The 18,571-nt window shown below is 40.1% G+C and overlaps 2 protein-coding genes across 3 annotated transcripts; one reads left to right on the top strand and one right to left on the bottom strand.

Moving 5' to 3' along the window:
• Positions 1 to 14,213: 14,213 nt before the first annotated feature.
• Positions 14,214 to 15,611, bottom strand: LOC6559142 (zinc finger protein 239). 2 transcript variants are annotated; one of them, XM_032734181.1, is made up of 4 exons: positions 15,530 to 15,611; positions 15,360 to 15,470; positions 14,718 to 15,277; positions 14,214 to 14,636 (listed from the first exon to the last, which is right to left on the bottom strand). In XM_032734181.1, the coding sequence occupies exons 2-4, from the start codon at positions 15,426 to 15,428 to the stop codon at positions 14,432 to 14,434; spliced, it is 834 nt and encodes a 277-aa protein (XP_032590072.1). In that variant the 5' UTR covers positions 15,429 to 15,470; positions 15,530 to 15,611; the 3' UTR covers positions 14,214 to 14,431. The 2 variants fall into 2 exon arrangements, with proteins under 2 accessions (XP_032590072.1, XP_001987813.1); XM_001987777.2 differs by having other exon boundaries at positions 14,214 to 14,639; positions 15,530 to 15,610.
• Positions 15,612 to 16,097: 486 nt separating this feature from the next.
• Positions 16,098 to 18,355, top strand: LOC6559141 (stress-activated map kinase-interacting protein 1). The gene has a single exon (XM_001987776.2). It carries the CDS (start codon positions 16,260 to 16,262, stop codon positions 18,063 to 18,065), a length of 1,806 nt encoding a protein of 601 aa, XP_001987812.1. The 5' UTR covers positions 16,098 to 16,259; the 3' UTR covers positions 18,066 to 18,355.
• The last annotated feature ends 216 nt before the right edge of the window (positions 18,356 to 18,571 follow it).

Here is an 18,571-nt window from a genome sequence, read left to right as displayed (position 1 = left end):
GGAAAAGAGGCCAGAACCCTCTACAGAATTTGAAGCTGTAATTGATTTGTTAAGAAAAACAATGTCCTTTGCCGCAACCTGAATGGTATATTATGGCACTCCCTTTTGCGGTTCTGATAGCTTTAATTTAACGACTGGCGCGTTGCTCTTACTCTTCAAATTTAAATTTTGTAATGCTAAACCATTCAGCTACCCATTTCACCTCCCGCTCCAAGCTATTCTATTGGGCTTCACTTTCTTTTGGGTTCGGCGCGTTTTTACCAGTTTTATGAGCGTGCACAGCAAATTTTTGTTTAATTCACAGCAAAGAAAACCACCCCACACATCATCTCGAGGGAGATGTGGTTGCCTTGACTTTTTATATATATTTTTATAAAGGGTCGTAGAACTCAGCAGACTACAGTATAGATGTTATATTGTTAATAGTTATGTGTGGAGTAGAGAAGCTTCTTTTCGCGCTGTTTGCTGTTTTCTTGTTTGCCTTTTGCATTTAATATTCGCATGGACCTTTCGTTTGCCGTTTTGTTTGGTTTCCTTGTGGCTTACAAGACCTTTATTGATACTTGGCTCCTGGCAAGCTTCCCTCTTGGCTTTTTATAGAACAGGCGCTGGCACATTCTTTTGGCATATTTGTGGCTTTAACATTTTTAACTTTGATTCCAGTTTGCATAACCTTTCTGGTTTCTTTTTCTTTATAATTTCAATACAACAAGTTGGCTATAATGAGTAGCCAAAACGTAGAGTTTTCTCAATGATGACGTTAAGTTGGTATGCTGAGCATGTTAGCTGTCAATTTTTCATTGGTTTCAAGTCTTTTGAATCCCAAAGCTGCTACAGAAATACAAAATCCATTTGCAAAATACTTGGCTCAAAGTGTTTTATTACCAGACGCTTTGCTTTGCTAAAAGCTAAGCCTTTCTGCAGGACCTGCCACCATCAACATTAAGCCAGCTTTCTCATTGTGCAATACAAAAAAAAAACACGACGAAGACGCCAACGATGACTGTGTTAGAAGCGTAAAAAATGCGGAATGTTTTATGTGGCGGCTACAGCATTTGCTTCAAAGTATCGTCTGTGATTTGCGCCAACAAAAACACCAACTGGGTAAGCGAAAAATGGAAGCAAACACAAAAAAAAAAACAACAAAAATGGTCATTGGCAGTTGTCAGCATGGATAATCACTCAATATCCTTTTCCACGAAAAGGGTAAAACAGTTGAGAGGCTTACTACAAAATTGTATCATGCTTTTAAGGACGCTTTGAATTTAAAAAAGGACAGCTCAAATTCGAGCGCAATTCGAAATCAAACGAATTATTTGCTAATAAAAAACTGGAGCGTATGATTCAAGAATCACTTGTCAAGTGGTAAATCGAATCAAGCATGTTTTTAAATTCTATAGTCGCACATCAACAAAGATCTAAAAGGGGAGTTGGAAGGATGCCTTCAAACTGTATATGTTGTGCCCCCATAATCATCATGCTGTCAGAATAGTGGAAGAGTGTAATTGGTTAGTCGACGAACACATATATACAGCATACACATAGAAAGGACTCATTTGCTTGCTGGGTACAGGATAACGTGATAAGTATCTCAGAGCCAAATGACAAAGAGCCTGGCTGCGACTGCCAGGAACAGGGACAGTATCAGCAGTAGACCCAGCAGTAGACCCAGCAGCAGAACCAGCAGCAACAATGGAATTAAATCATTCGATAAGATTATGCATACATTGTTATTGCTAACGGCACTGTCCTGTATCTAGCTAGTATCCTAAAATTTGTATGTAAATTTATTTGCTTGCTGTTTTTATTAAATTTTTTGGCTGGCAGCAACCAAAGCCCATCTAATGACACTCAAAACTGGGCTAATGAGTCAATAAGGCAATTTGTGAGACAGGCCAAAAACCGAGGGATGGAGACGAGTCTGCTGGCATGGCGAAGAGGATCTGGGGCTAGCAAAAGCAAAGTTATTATGCCACTTAATTACTTTAACATGCCATTTATGTGAAATGCTTGGGTATACTTTTAGCAGGCAGGGCCAAAAGACTGTCCACTACAGGCACATTCCATTACGCCTGTCTGTTTTGCTTGGCATTTTGTCAGGCTGGACCTGGTCGGGCAGCCAGGGAGGCAGTTATGTCCTGACCGCTTGCGTGTTTGCTTTGTGGCATGGCACACCTGTCTACGTAGCAAATGTCAATTAGTTTGAGACCCAATTGCAATTAAAATTGTGTGTGTGTGTGTGTGTTTGCACAGCTGCTGGTACTCACACCGATTCTGCCAATCAATGCAATTGAAGTTCACAGCCTGTTGGCAATTAGTTTAAGTGCATGCGCTTTAAGGACTTGAACTGTCTGTAAAAATTTGTAGTGGTACAGGGCATCATTTATAAAAATTCCTTTAGTGTTAAAGCATTAATCTAACCGACATCCGAGGTCAGTTTCAGTCGTTGTCAGTTTAAAATGTGGCGCCATTTTTGTCTCTATGTAGCTACCTGCGTTGCAGTGGCTGCCGCACCAAAAATGGTTGTTGTTGGTCCTGTGTTGACGTTTCTTACGTAGCACGCCATTGTCTTAGCGTGTGCCTCTTTCAAGGACACATACTTTCACACACACACATACGTATCTCATGTTTGATAGTCAATTTCTAATAATGTTGTAACAACTTTAGCTGTGAACGAGGCTCATTTTTAAACCAGCAAACGTGACAATGCTTGGCATTGAGCAATAAGAAGAATGAGGCTTTACAGTGCTCCCAGCTTGAGATATTTTAAATTTTCGCCATGATTAAAGTTAAAGAGAGAAGCAGTATACTATAAGATGCTATGGGATCAGCCGAAGCGCTTAAGAAACGATCATTATCAGATCGTGGGAAGCAATGAGGCTTTATAGACGTGAACAACAACTAAGCCACTAAGAAGTTTTCACATTATCCATATACTTAAGCCCATTTAATGAACCTTGCTCTATCCAGTATATAATTTTTTCATTAATGTATTCATATCGGTGAAAACTATTTGATTTTTATTAACCATTTTGTATTGAAACAACTTTCTAAGCTGGCTTTTGTTATGATTTACTTTTAAATACATATGTCTAATCCTAAAAGCACTTATGCATTTTTACAAAGGTATAGTATAAGCATTCACACATCGCTTAAATTCTTCAATTCAAAATTGTTTTAAAACAATTTTCATTCACACATTAAGCATACGCCCCGTGACAAGCTTACTGTTTGGGTTTAGCTAGCTAATTAGTGGCAGCAATTACAGCATTTTATGGACGGCCACTAAAACAAACTTTTTTTGGTCATCACACACACACACACACACACACGCCGTTGTAAGCCGTCTTTGCAAGTGGCTTTCCGTTCGTGTCGTACGGCTGTGACATGCATACTAATTCTGTTGCCTGGCATGGTTTTAAATTTTGAAAATACGCCAGCATACGCATTCACCAACACACATTTACAGCAGCGCATCGTGGCTTAAAATGGATTTTCGAAAATGCTACATAATGAAGCTAACCAGGCGACTTGGCGTCGACGAGCTCACTGCCAAAAATATGTGAATTCGAACTTGAGTTTTGTAATTTGAATTGTGCGACTACGGCGCAATTCCATTAAGCATTTACCTCAGTTGGCAGCTTTGGAAGACATATTTGCATAATTGTTACAGCAGTCACTTTACCAATTTGAAATATGCGGGAACGTCAGCTTAATTAAGTGAAACAAGCGAAGTAAGCTTTAAACTCGCTACCAGGCTACCAGGCTACCAGGTTCGAGAGCCAATTTGGGCGGCACTAACCACATGATCAAAACTGTAATCTGATTTCAGCAGCGGCGCCAAGCAAAAATGAAGTCCCCCAAAAAATATGTATCACCTTTACAACCCTTGTGCGTGTGTTTGTGCTCACAGACAAGAGTGAAAAAACTTTTTAGGCGCCCCGTTGTCAAAATCGCAAAGTCATTTTAGTTGTTTACGCATTGGAGATTCATGTCAAAAAACTGAATCTGACGTTGTATCCTTAAAATCAGATAAACAAGCGTGCAGCTCTTAACGAGTTTATTAAAGAGCTTTCGTGAAAAGTGGAACTAATTCAATTAGAGCTTAATAAAAAGGTACTTAGGCTGTTAGTACCATTAATATCAATTATATTAATTCTGTTTATATTTTTTGCAATATGATTTTTGTTTAAGAAAGTCTTCTAACTTTCATTATAATTTATATATTTCATTACAATATATATATTTTATTTTAATATATATATATATATATATATATATGTATATAATAGAACTTTTAATATTTTGATACCAAAGGTTCCTGAGCTAGAGCCGTCAAATTTGGTATTTATATTACTGGCATTTAAAAACCGATAACAAATTTTTTTGGCACGCCCATAATGCCCTAGCCGATAGTGCGGAAAGTGTAAATCGATAGACGATAGATAGATAGGAAGGTAATTTGCTGGTAACCTCCTTCAAGGATTGCCATATAATTTAATTTTTAGACCACGTCGCCCCCAGGAACTTCGAACCTACTTCCACAAATTAGTAAGCTAGAGTCACAAATTTTTGAAAGTTTGTTACTGATAACTCCCCTAAGAGATCGATGCAAGACTGGATAATCCAAAAAACCTATTTGAAAACTAGAGCCACAACATTTTAAAGGTTTATTTTTAATACAAACCTCCAAAAAAAAAATGGACCACGCCCACTCCCATCCCTAAAAACTATAAAAGCCTATATCTCCCGTAATTTAAGAGCTACAGTACGAAACTTCGAAGGAACGTTACTAGCTTATATCTATCGTAATTTGAACAATTTGGACAGTATTTCTTGGCTACACCCATCCTGTTCTTTGCTACCTGCTATCGGCTTTTATTAAGTATGGTATCAAAGTATTTTGCAGTCGGTAACGCCAGACTGCAAAGTTCTCTCTTAATTCATATATTTGTATTAATTCCATTACAATTTATTATAAAACGATTATATTTCTTATCCCATTCTTTCGACATTATTCTTCTCTTAACTGCCAGAAGTCACACCTTACAAATGGAAGGCTGTGGTTTTTAATGGGTTACCTACCAAACATTGATTGCATTTCTGGTGAATGTCAGAGTTCAGCTCTCAATTCATATGCATATTCAGTTGGTGCAACTGCCGCCGGCATAATTTGATTTATGCGTTCTGCACTTTTGACAAAGTGTTTGCCATTGACGTCCACATCGGTTGCAGTTAAAGTTGCTGTTGCTGTTGTCTCTCTGACAGTCGAAATCATGGTCACTCAAGAGCAGGAAACTACCACTCAGTCAGTTATACGATGGAGCCAGGCAGCTGTTTTAGCTGCATTCTCATTGTTGCATTGTCATGGCTTGTTGGCCATTGTTAGCAGTCAGTTTCCTGGACTCTCGGTCTTACTCTCTCTCCTCCCTCTCTTTCTCTCTCTCTCTGTCTGTCCCTTTCTCTCTCCATGTCTCTGGAAGCTCATAAAAGTTACTCGTGAATAGTTATGGTTGGCAGTTTGGATGTGTGTATCCCTTGTGGCTTTGCTTTTTCGAGTTACATTCTTCGTTTGCCTGCTTTGTGTACACCAATATGAAGTTATGCTCTTTTCATCCTGTGAGTCCTTCTGCTAACTGCTACCTGTCTCAAGTGTGCTCCAGCAAGCCAGAATGGTGCATGCAAACAACTATCTTGGAGTTAGATGTCTTTTGCTTGGCCTCTGGGCTTTTGAAGTATTTCCTTGTAACGTTATCAGCAGAAAGTAGCAAATGTTGTTGCTGAAGCTAGTCATTGTCGTAACTTAAGAGTCACAACAAAGGAAAGTTCGACTGAAGTAACACAATAGCACAAAGCTTAATGAATATCTGTGTGTTTATATTAATTTTCATAGTAACACAGCTAGAAGCGATTTACAAATAAATCAGCTTATTGTGCTGAAGACTTGCGTACTTTCCTTTTATCTCTGCCTTTCAAAAACATTTAGTTGTATTTTAAATTGAAAAATGTATTCTTTTAAAATTGTAATATTTATTCTCTATTTTTTGTTGGTCCAAATTTAAATATCGAATCGATTCATAAAGTAAGCAATTTTATTTGCAGTTGAGTTTATTCACGGTTGGGCTCATTAAAGATACATAATAAGAATGAATTGAATATGATGATTGAAGTTAAATATTTAACATGACCCTCCGTAGCATGTAATATGTAAATTTCATAATTAAATTAAAACAATTTCTGGTCAGTTAAATAGAGCTTTCAAAATTATACAACATTCAATTAATTCCACAAATTGCTAGCGATAGCAACATATTTGTAAATTCACAACTTCCGCATCGCGTCCGATTTAAAAATATTATTGATGTCACTCGGAGGAGATGATGGAGGATGGCTGCGACGCCTGCAGATTCCGTTGCAAATTTAATGGAAATCGGCGCCAGTCTGAACACCAAACGACGACAATGAATCCAAGCACCGTGTTACGTGCTACGTGCAACGCACAACTTACAATGTACAAATGCCCAAAACTGCTACGACCAGCGGCCCCTCACGAGAATTTGTTTGTTTAACTGCATGATTGGTTGGTTGGGGAGGAGGAGACTCCAGCTTGTGTTCTCGTTTTGGGTTTGGCGATCAAACTGTGTTTGTACCCCAAACGTAGCATTTCCGCTGCTCCTCTTCGCAATTCCCATGCTGACTGCTCCCGGGAACACTCCGCAACTTTTAATTTGGGAAATTTGTAATAAAACTTTCTCTGCTGATATACCCTTTTGACATAAGCTTCAGAAGAGTGTAAGTAACAATTTAAAAATGTTAATAATAATTAAATATTACTTAAATGTACTCTAAATTGAAAATATACTTATTCGAGCATAGAAAGACAAAAATATATTATAAACACAACATAGGAAGTTCTTAAGCAATATATCAATAGTTTGAGACTTGCTATCGCTTGCTAATGGGTATTATAACAGTTCATCATTCAACGCCCATCATATTTTGCTACTGCGTTAGTTTTTCCTCTTGCCGAACAGTATATACTTCTTTGTTACTTTAGTTGTTGTTTTCACATTATTATTGTTGTTCTTTTACTCTTGGCGCCCACTCCGCGATGTCGAAAACACAAACTGCAACTGGCTGTGTGAAACACTTTCTGCAGCATTTTAGGTGTTAAGCGTGCGCAGTTATTTAGAATATTAACTTCACTTGAGCAGGGCTATGGTATTGACCGCATCAAAACTGGAATGCGTTTAGAATCCGGATGACAAAGTTATGAAAATTTAGGTTGATTGTAGCTTAAACTTTTGCCAAATTAAGTTTGTGCGATACGCTCAACTCATTGTTGAACTGAATGACCATAAAATGTTGCCCAAAACGTGGTCAGGCAATCAAATGTGAGTCTCAGAATACTGGTCATCATATGTGGCACTGTGCCCGCATCTTATTAACTCGCTTCACCAGCAGTCAATAATAAATGATGCAAATGGAACAGCCCAGGCATATGGTAGATGTCCCAATTCCCAGAACTAACGCTCGAGTCAACTTCAAAGAAAAAACGACAAACGCTTGGCAAATTCTTAGCCCGTGTCCAAATTTAAATGTGCTGAACATGTTTGATGCGAAAATCCGCTGAGATTTTTATTTCTGTTGGTTTCAAGTAACCGAAAGCGGCTTAAAGATAAATACATATACAAGAGCATTAAGTGCAGCTTTTAGTATAAATTGTGTGTGGCATTTGAAGCAACTAATATTTTAATACGAAATTTCAGTGCTGACTTTCTAAAGAGCACCATTAAGAAGCATTTCAGCAGCAGCAGTTGAGCAGGGCCTGCATTAACTCCTTTCGTCTGAGACAGGCTGTGAAATATGCTAGGCAATCAGCCAGCGGTTGTTGCCACACAATGAACTGTGTGTGGAGTGCCTCACAATTTCCGTTTAAATGTGGCAACAATTGCGGCAACGCAATTGAAATGTCTGCCAGCTGGCTGTCGGGAGCTTACCTAGGCCGGGATCATATGGCGTATGCTTTGTTTATGTCTAAGCCCAACCCAAATATATAGACATAAATCTCTAACTAAGCTGCTCTCAGGCCTAAAAATAGCATATACGTATGTATGCCAGTTATCCCTTGTATTCGTTGTTTAATGGGCGTAACAAATTTATTTCGAATTATGGCCGAAATACTGCTGTGTCTCACAGTTTACAAAAATAGAATGTAAACACTTGAAATTGAATTTTAATAAAGGCCAAAACAAATCAAATAAAATATTTAATGGAACATTAATACGCAACAAAGTCATTTCTAATTAGTCGGAAGCCGCACACTTCATCTTGGGCGGTGCAAGGGGCAAGTTACTTGTAGCTTCACCGCAATTTTTGTTATTTTCAGATGCCGCAGCGTATTTGAATACATATTAAATTTGTGCTGCGGCATTCATTTTAAATGCAAATCAGTGGGAAACGCAATCGCTTCGGGAATCAATATGAACAGGTTACCGGAGGGCGTAAGAGAAGTTCTCTCTCTCTCTCTCTCTCTCTCTCTCTTTGGAGGTGTGGCAAATTGTTGACTTCGGTGTTACATTTTGGCACATTGGGACGTTGTCCCCATCAGCTTTTCATTAGGCACTAATGCACGGAATATGTTCTTTGCGACATAAATCAATATATATATATATATCAATATATATATACATATATTTCATATAATATATATATGTGAGCATTATGAAAGTTGTAAAGTAAATGTCAGACATCAGAGTAGTAAATAAGTTATGGCTCTTTAAAACTGTTGTCAATTTCCAATATTAGTACAATATGGCACTAAAAATGTGCTGAGCCAACTTTCAACTTTCAGTGTGTTTAATATTGAGCGGCTGCATACACAATGGAAAAGCAACTGCTGCTGCATTGTTTAAGTCAGAAACAGTAGGAGTTGGCATAGGAAAGACGCAGTCCAAGTTTCATATGCTGCTTACAACGTTATTGTAAATATAGTTCGTAGTTTGTGCACAAGCAGCATTAATTAACTACAAAGGCGTCAAACAAGACAAAATTGAAAACACAACAGCTGAAAAGCATCAGAGAAAGGCATATCTCAGTGCAAAATGCTGTTGGCTGCCACACAGAAATGCAGATGACAGCCATGGGAGAGTTAAAAGATTCCAACATACATTATTGTTAAATGCAGAAACTAGGCGCCAGCATGGCAGATTACTTATAAGCAATTGTATCCTTTATTTCTGCATACCTTCTTGTTCAATTTATTTCAAAAGCACTTAGACAACTGTCATTTTAATGTGAGGGTCTCTGTCGCAAAAGCATAAGGAATTCAACAAATGCATATTTTGGAGCAAAATTGAAACTCATGTAATATGCAACAGCTCCAGCAACAGATGATGCTGAAGTAAAGAAGTTTGGCATAGAGTAGAGCAAAAACGTTGCCTAGTTGCCCCATTGCAAACACTTTCCAAGAATAGAAAAAGTACTAAGAAAAACATTTACAATTCCACATTTAAGCAACTTACTCACTTTACACAATGGTCATACTACTTATCAGCTCGTAATTAAAAATGAGAAAGCTTAACAGCGAACTATTCATTTTGTCAAAAATCTGTTACTGCACAAAACTTGTCACGGAAGAATATACAAAACACGAAACAAGCTCAAAATTTGTAGTTGGGTCAAATGCCAAACGGCAAACGAGAGTAGTCCCTTTGATGTCATAGACAGGATATTTGAGAAGCACTTAGTAACATTTCAGCAGCTGCTTTGCAATTTGCAATTTAATCAAATGTCTTTGTGACTCAGCCAACAATATGTTATCTTGCTCCACTAAAACGAAGCAGCGCTTTAAGTTTGTGCATGAAATGAATTTATTAAGTGCAGCAGTAACAACAGCAAGAGCTCAACAAAGAGAACAACAACAGCGCAAATAATTTATGCAAGCCTTACATTTTGCGCATTACATCCACATCCTGGCAGGGTCCCTCCATGCAATTGGTTGCGTACTGGGTGTACATGAGAACGTGAAAGCCAAAGGCAATCCAGTCCAGCGCCGGAACCAAGCAGATCGGACATTTGATTTGCATTTGTAATTTCGTATGATGCTTTAAATACGCCAAGAAACGGGCAACTTAAAGCCAAAAGGCCAAAATGGCCAACAACTAAGCTACTCACAAAATATGCTGGCACAACAAAAACAACCACCAGCATTTAGATGGCCTGACACTTGTTATCTAATCACAACTTGTGGGCCATTCAGTGCCATATCTTCATCTGCTCAGAAGCACAAAGACAAAGCAAACCAGTTAGCAAACTCAACAAACTGTAAATAGAAACTGATATCTAAGCAGATTAACTACAGAGTCAGTTCACTGATTGCCGTGTTTTGTTAAATGAGTAAGGATAATGTCACATGGTGCTTAAGTATCCGCTTTATATATTTTAAATAGTTCTAACCCTGCAACTACAGGGACCACAACAATGTAGACCAAGTTGATTACCTGTACTGTTGTTATTGTTGTTGTGTGTGTGCGTGTGTGTGTGTGTGTGTGTGTTTAAACAAGCAAACACTTAACAAGTCAGCTGCCCTCTGACGTTATTTATACAGTTGACACTATTCCAGCGGGGATGGTGAGGGGGTCAGGGATGTGCTTGCTTGCATTCACACCAGCTGTCAACTCATGTTAGGCCAGCAACATAATACGCCGTGTCTATGAGCTGACGCTGAGCCCGCTTTCTACATTAAACAGCTTTATTTTAGACGCTTTGCTGTTTGTGTTTGTCTAGAAGGCAACGCGTTGGTTTAAGCGACTTGCGTGTTTAATAGTCATCTACATATGGTGCCCCTTCGCTAATCCAATGTTTGTGTAGTTCCTTTATATATGTGTGTGTATGAGCTTGTGTGTATCTAGACCCATCTATTGGGTGTGGGTGTTCACACGACGGTGTCACGTTCAGATTAAGAACGTCCGCTGTGACTGGCATGCCAAAAATACGTAACATAATCAAATAGTTACAAAATGAAAACCTATATTCTCCATATAATGAGATAGGCTCGACGAGCAGTTACCCAATGATCACCAAGAAAGTGTTCTAAAGCTAGTATATGCTTGCTTTAAGTAAATATATTTGGGTTGGATTTCTAAACAACTTGATTTTTGAGTGTTTAACGAAAATCTTTTCACAAATAATCGGTTATACAGAACAGTGTTCTTTCAACTTAAATATACTTTATTTAAATATACTTTATCTGAAGTTATTTCGACTGTCATATACCTCTGGTATTCAAATTAATGGCTACAGGGCATAGAAACACTTTCTATGACAGTTTGACAGTGACTTCATTTGGCTTATGGCAAACAACTACATACAAATGTGAATATACTCACACACACATTCACGAATCTAAAATACGTATATCTGTTTATAAGTGTGACAAAAATTTGTTTATTTATTTAAATGCTGGCTGCAGTTTCAACAACCGACAAACCGTACGCAAATCGCCTTCATATTTACATTTCAATAGTATATATTGGCTTTCGTTCTTGTTATAATTAAACCTAAAATTCAATTTTCGTTGTTCACATTTTGTTTTTGCACAATTGTTTGTATCCCCGCATATGCATATGCGCGTACTACGCGTATGCCTAATATTTGTTTGTGAAATATGCTTGTGGCGATTGCGGCGTAATATCTGCGTGTGCATGACTCACCACACGAATGCAGATAGGGATATGGGTGTCATTTTTACTTTGGTTAACCCATAGAGCAACGTAAAACTCAATTACGTTGCGGCTAAGCTAATTTTCCGTTGCTCCTATGGCAAATTAAAATGCAACCACAGCTGCAACTTCAACTGCAACATGAACAGGAAATGAAATGAACAATTGCACATGTGGTAAGTGCTGTTGGTGATTCTGCCTTAAGCAAATACTTGGTGGCCACAACGTGCGACCACTAATACCAACGCAAAAGACAGTTACTTCTATTTCGACTGTTGCTTTTGCTTCCATCCGAGTTTCCATTTCTGTGTCTGTGCGCTTGTTGCGTGTTTGCCACTTACATTTCTGAGCTACCACTTTTCAAAATGACATTGCCACTTTTGTGGACAAGCTAATAATGATGATGACAGAACATTCGCCGAACCAATTTAAGTAGCAAACTGTGCGCATAGCCGTGGTCGTGTTTGGATAGGGGTGGTGGCTATTGGTCGCATAAGCGGAAATGTCATCAAATTTTCACCAGGAAAATCAGATTTCAACGGACAAAAAAGGTGGTGACAAAATTGAAGCGTGGCAGTTCGTATATTCCATACGGATGCGAGTGTGTCCACATTCACAACTATCAAAGTATGTGGCATAAATGTGGCCTTAAGCAAAAGTGCTTCAGCTTAAGCTGCAGCGTAACTGTGCCAATTAAAATGTTATAGCTAAAACTTTTAGTTACAAAATGGAAAATATTTTATATAAAAAGCCGAAGAGATTTAATTTAATTTTCAGCTTAAACGGAAAAGGAATGTATATATATACAAATATACATTCACAATCCTTTTATTTCGTAATAATGTACTGAGAATTAAAAGCGCTGCATGCTTTCAGGCGTCCACTCAAAAGCAAACGTTGCATCGCCGCCATTTTGTTTACTCTGAAGTGTCCGACGTTAATTAAGCGAAATGGGAAAACTCATCAACGCATTAAGCGTGACGTCAGCGTGTCGGGCTACACAGCGCTGTGCAGTCGCCTCTAAATGTTTTTGCATTCCAGTTTGATTACGCGTATTTGCATGAACCGCTGGACTCAACTCAACGCCCGAACGGTTGCCACACAATCTGAGTGTGCAAACATTTGTTGTGCATAAAACAAACAAAGCTGTGCCATACGGCATTACCTTCGTAACGAAATTCATATTGATTTCAAGCGTGTTGAATTTAAACACACACAAAAACTATATTTACATATTTGCATGAGAAAGATTTTTGCAGCTAACCGAACCTTAAACCGATGTCTAGTCTTTTCAAGCCATCGTAACTTACCAAGCAGGCATTTACATAATAAATTTATAGCAATTGTCACTGGCCGCCATAATTAATGTGACCCATTTGTCTGGCCGGACATTAATGCGGCTATTTAAGCAACTGAATGCCAATTGTGGAGATACACAGGCAGTCGACGGTGTATAGGATGAAGGCTTCTGCGGTGGGTGGAGAATTGGGCGACACTGTAACCAAGTGGCAGCAAAATAATTTGATTTAGTGGCTGTGGTTGCTGGCAAACGCAGCAATAACGCACAACTATGAAAAACGCACAGGAACTTGCTGACTTTCATACTGTGGCAATAAAGATGCATCTAGATAAATTATTTATATGCAATTTCAAGTTTGTTTCTTACCCATGTAAGCAAGTATGTGACATTAATTAGTTTTCATGCCAATGCATGATATATTGATATATTCTTACTCAATAAGTTGCAAAACAAGTTGTTCGCAGGAACTTCTTGATTGTCACACTGGGGCAATAAAGATTGCATCTTGATAAATAATTTATATGTAATTCCAAGTTCATTTCTTACCCTTGTATACAAATCGGCATATTGATAAATAAATTAAATGCAATTGTACAGCCATGTAAACAAGTACGTGACACTAATTAGGGCAATTTCCACACGGAGCCCCTTAATGGTTCTCATATAAACCTATTATGTAGAACAAAATGATTGCATTATCGGCTTAAGGGAGCAACAAAATCGTAATATACACTTTCAAAGCGCCCGTTTGTCAACAAATGGTGTATAAGCGGTATATAAAAATCAATTGTTAATGGCAAAGTGCCTGTTAGGTAGGCAATATTTAAGAAAGTGTGAGCATCAAACATTAGCAAGAGTTTATAGCTAAAGGAAATGACCGATAAAACGGCAATATACCCGACAAAGACCTTAAACTTCTGCACGAGTAACTTTGACTTGCGGCATTTATGACGTGCCACATTTTTGAAATCATTTAACCATAAAATCACAAAGTAAACGAGTAGTTAAAAATCCAAACTCCTTACGAGCAATAAAATCTCACATATTACGTTTTACATGAAAAAGTTCAGATTAGATTTTTGTTGAACTTCTTTTAATGCAATTAAACATTGCGAATACGCTTAAATTATACAATTATGCAATTATGTTGATATAGTTGCTCACATGAACCGATACAGTTACAATTTTCATTATTTTCATTATGTGTTTGCATTTATTTATAAGAAATATGTTGGCCTGCATATTCATTGACGACTTCCATAAACGTACGTAGCGACATGTTACAGGTGCATCTTCACATATGTTTGCCATCTCTCTCGCTCTCTTTCCCGCTGAGTGAAGATGTTGGATTTGTTGCGGTGTATGTGGGTGTGGGTTTGTGTGTGTGTATGATTTCATGTGGGTGGCATTAGTGTGTAGTCTCAATAATGATCTCGTGCGTATCCAAATCGGGCACCGAAAACTTCATCGGCAAGTAGTCGTCCGCATGCATATGCGCCATTTGATTAACTTCTAGCTGAGTGCGTTCATGTTCCTCATGACACTTGCTCTCGTGCTTCTCATAGTCCCCAAACGTCTCAAAAATGGCACGACAGACCATGCACTCAAAGAAACTACTGCAAATAAATCAGTTAAATTGATTAAAATCCGAGGCTAGATCATCATGGAAGTTTTGATTTAATTTATGAACTAACGGTTTCTGTTCGGCCTCCAGTCGCTCTCGCGCCAACGCCGTGGCTGCTTGTATCGCACCCGGCACATCGACATCGACGCCTTCCTTAATGTGCGACTGCAGGTGCCGTTTGAAATTGGACAGTTGCGTGAAGCCCTTCTCACAGTAATTGCACTGATACGGCTTGGCATTTAGATGGCCCAGCTTGTGCTTCTTAAGGTTGACCAGTTGCGAGAAGTAGCGGCCACAACGCTGGCATCGAAACGGCTTCTCGCCGGTGTGTGTCATTTTGTGGCGCTTCATATTGCTTTGCTGCGTGAAGGATTTGTTGCAGAAGTTGCACTGATATGGACGCTCACCGCTGTGTACGGCATAGTGTCGCTGCAGGTTGACGGCCTGTGCGAACGCCTTGGAGCATATGTTGCACACAAACGGCCGCACATCGTTGTGCACCTTCATGTGGCGGTCGAGGTTGCCACTGTTGCAGAAACTCTTGGCGCACAGTTTGCACTCATAGGTAGTTTTGTTGTGGTTGTGCACCTCTTGCCGATGCAGTGTCTGATCGCGTTTGCTCTTAAACGTCTGCAATTGATAAGCGATTGATTGAGAACACTTGTAAATAAAATAACATCTCAATTATTATCGCAATGCGAGTGAAACTTACTCGGTCGCAACGTTTGCAGCTGAACTGATTGACCGCCGTCTCATCGAATTCCACCGGGATGCCCGCCATTTTGGGCGCTGCTACAACATCGATACGCTGCAGTTATGTGTGCTGTTTTGTAAACATTAATATTGACAGCTCTTAAGCAGCACTTCTATTCGAAAACTTACTTCAAATTGCCTAATTTTGTGGTATTTTTCTTGCGTCTTGTCGAAAAGTCATATGGTAGTAGAGATGTGAGCTAGATATCAATATATCGACATATCGGCATACCGCCAAGTGCACCTATATATCGATATATTATGCGAACTATGCTTCCGCTGCAATATGTCAATATTCTGGATATTAATGTATAAATGAGCTGTGTTTTTTTGATACATCAAGTAAATAATTCGTAATTGTATTATTTAAAGCTGACACAGTTTGTATTTATTTCGACAATATTGACATATTATGGTTACAATATTGTAACTATCGCATCTTACATTTATGTCACGATTTCTGAAGAAGAAGCAATTGTGTTTGCCGCCACACTTAAATTTAAAAATTTCTTACAATTAACACTTCGCAAGACCACACTCAAATAATTAATGGGAATTTGATAAGCTGCTTTACAATGGAATTGATTAGATTTGAATTGAAGCATCGCATGTGTCAAAAGTATGTTATCGGTAGCTGTATGAAAGTTGTAACCTTCTCAATGTATCATTCATGCAACATAACAGCAAATGTTAAGTATTAGGGTGGCCACCGTTGCAGTAGGTGGTAGCTGTTAGTGTTGTTTAATTGAGCAAAGAAGAAGAAGAGCAAGTAATATTGGGCCACACACAAATGCAGAGATAACTAAGAATTTTGGATTCGTTTTCTGTGCAAAAGAGAGAGAGACGCAAACGAAGTGCAATGGCCACCTATTCCAACCAGCACTGGCTGCTCTCGCACATCCGCAACTCGTTCATATCGACGGACGACACGGGCATCTGCGAGACGGTGATGCTCAGCGACGATATGCCAAAGCATTATCTGAGGAAATTCCAAACTGCCACCACAACGATGGACGCCTACAGACGCAGCCAGCGGTTGCAGGCGTCCCACCAACAGCAGCGCAAGCATCCGGAGCAGCGGTCGGCGCCACTACATCAGCATCATATGATGGCGCCACGGATAGCGGATCAGCCGCTGCAGGAAGTTGACTTTCTGTGTTACCCCGGTCTGGATCTGAGTGATGACGAAGATATGGACATGTCCACGCACTCTTTCGACATACAAATGTATCCCGAGGTGGGCGCACATCGATTTCGCTCCAACACCGCACAGAAACTGGAGAAACTGGACATAGCAAAGCGCAAAGCGGCGAGAATCAAAAGCGTCAACTACAACGAGGAGGTGCAGCCGCCGGATCGCAAGGATTTCTTTCAGCGCAAGGCGCTGAGCGAGCCACCCGCAGACAAGCCCACAATATCTACTAAAACAAAAACAACGACGACATTAACAAAATCAGCGACGACGACAACATCAACAAAATCGAGCAGCGATGACGATCTCTCCGACAGGGGCGTGCGTAGCATGCTGACGGAGCAGCTGGCGCGGAGTCCGAAACAGACACAGAATCGTTTCATTGAATACGCTCGCTTTGATGGCACCGCCCAGGTGGGCATGCCCACCAAACGCATCAATGTTTATGTAAATATGCTGCCAGAGCCGGAGCGCAATTATCCGCTCAAAATCTGTGTGCTGGCAACGGCGAAAATCATTGAGGTGATTGGGCTGGTGTGCTACAAAACTACCCTACAGTATACGGATGCAGTGCAGCTGAAGTCTGTACAGCATTATGCGTTATATATGACGGAGGATAACGATGACATGGAAGACTTTCCGCCACTCGACAATCGTGAGCCGTGCTCCAAATTTGGTTTCTCACACTTAACACTTGCCGAACGCCGTCCACTGGCGCCAGTGACGCGCATCGATTACCAGTTGGGCACCAAATCAATGACCTCCGAGGAGGACAAGGTGGCGATGGCCGATGCCGCTGTCCATGCGCTGCAGCACATCAATCTGAATGGCGATGTGCCCGACAGTCCCCTGGACCAGGTCAAGGAGTATGAGCAGCGACTGCTCAATCACAACGATATGTTGGAGGCGCCCATGCATCGCACCTACCGCCTCACCATCATCGATAAGCGTTTCTTCAAAAGCGACGTGACGCTGGCCGTGTCCGGCGAACGCATTGAGATCGATCAGCACAAGAACACAAAATTCTGGACGAATCGAAAGCCGGTGTCGACGCCCATCGATCTGGTGGCGCATTGTGAAATTGTCGAGCAACGCCAGCTGAAAGCCGTGCTGCGCATTTGGCTGAAATCCAACTCTTCCAGCGGCATCGCCACCAGCTGCACATCGGCGCCGAGCGGCAGCACTGCAACGCTGAGCGGCAGCAATGTTGGTGGTGGCTTTGGTCACTCACCGTCCAGTCCACGGCACAGTTCGGGCTCGAGTTCCAGTTCGCCGTTTGGACTGTTCTCGAGCGTGGCGAGCATTCGGTTTAAACACTATGACTTCGATACGGATGTGCATACGGCGGAGCAGATACGCAATAAGCTCAATTGCATCCTGGAGATGCGCGCCAGCGATATACGGCGTGAGTTCCTGCATCAGCGCGAGCGGAAACAGGAGAAACATCTGGCGAAGCGTCCGCTGAAATTGTAGTATTTTTGTTCCTATGCTGGTGCGCCGCCTAGCGTGCAGTTGCCGTAACTATTTAACTGTCGACTGCCCGCCCAAGACCTGCTCGCTCCCCGTTATCCCCTTAACCCGTTAACCCGTTACTCTGTTAACGTTGTATTTTAGTTGCTAAACTAAAGAGCGTGTGCTACACACGCTCCTACATAGCCTTTAAGTATTTATTGCAACACTTAAGTAACTAAAAGAAAACCAACCAATCCGAAGTGCAAAAATGGAAAAAATAAATAGCATCAAAGTTCATAATTATGCTGAAATACAAACAGCGCTATCAGTTTTCACTCTATTACGGTAAATAGTGTAATAGTATTCCACCAACAACAAAAATAACATTGATTCTCTCGCCTTTGCTTTAAGTTTAATTTGAAGACCCAGTTGAGTTTGATTGCATGTAAAAAATCGTGAAATATGCACTGAAAAACAACTCTCTTCGCAAAGAGCGCCTGCCTGGCTTCAAGTACTGCTGGGTCTCT

The sequence above is a fragment of the Drosophila grimshawi genome, unplaced genomic scaffold, assembly GCF_018153295.1.
Source record: "Drosophila grimshawi isolate 15287-2541.00 unplaced genomic scaffold, ASM1815329v1 contig_184, whole genome shotgun sequence".
Classification (NCBI taxonomy): domain Eukaryota; kingdom Metazoa; phylum Arthropoda; class Insecta; order Diptera; family Drosophilidae; genus Drosophila; species Drosophila grimshawi.
Note: the sequence above shows the minus strand (reverse complement) of the source record. Positions and strands in the feature narration are given on the sequence as shown.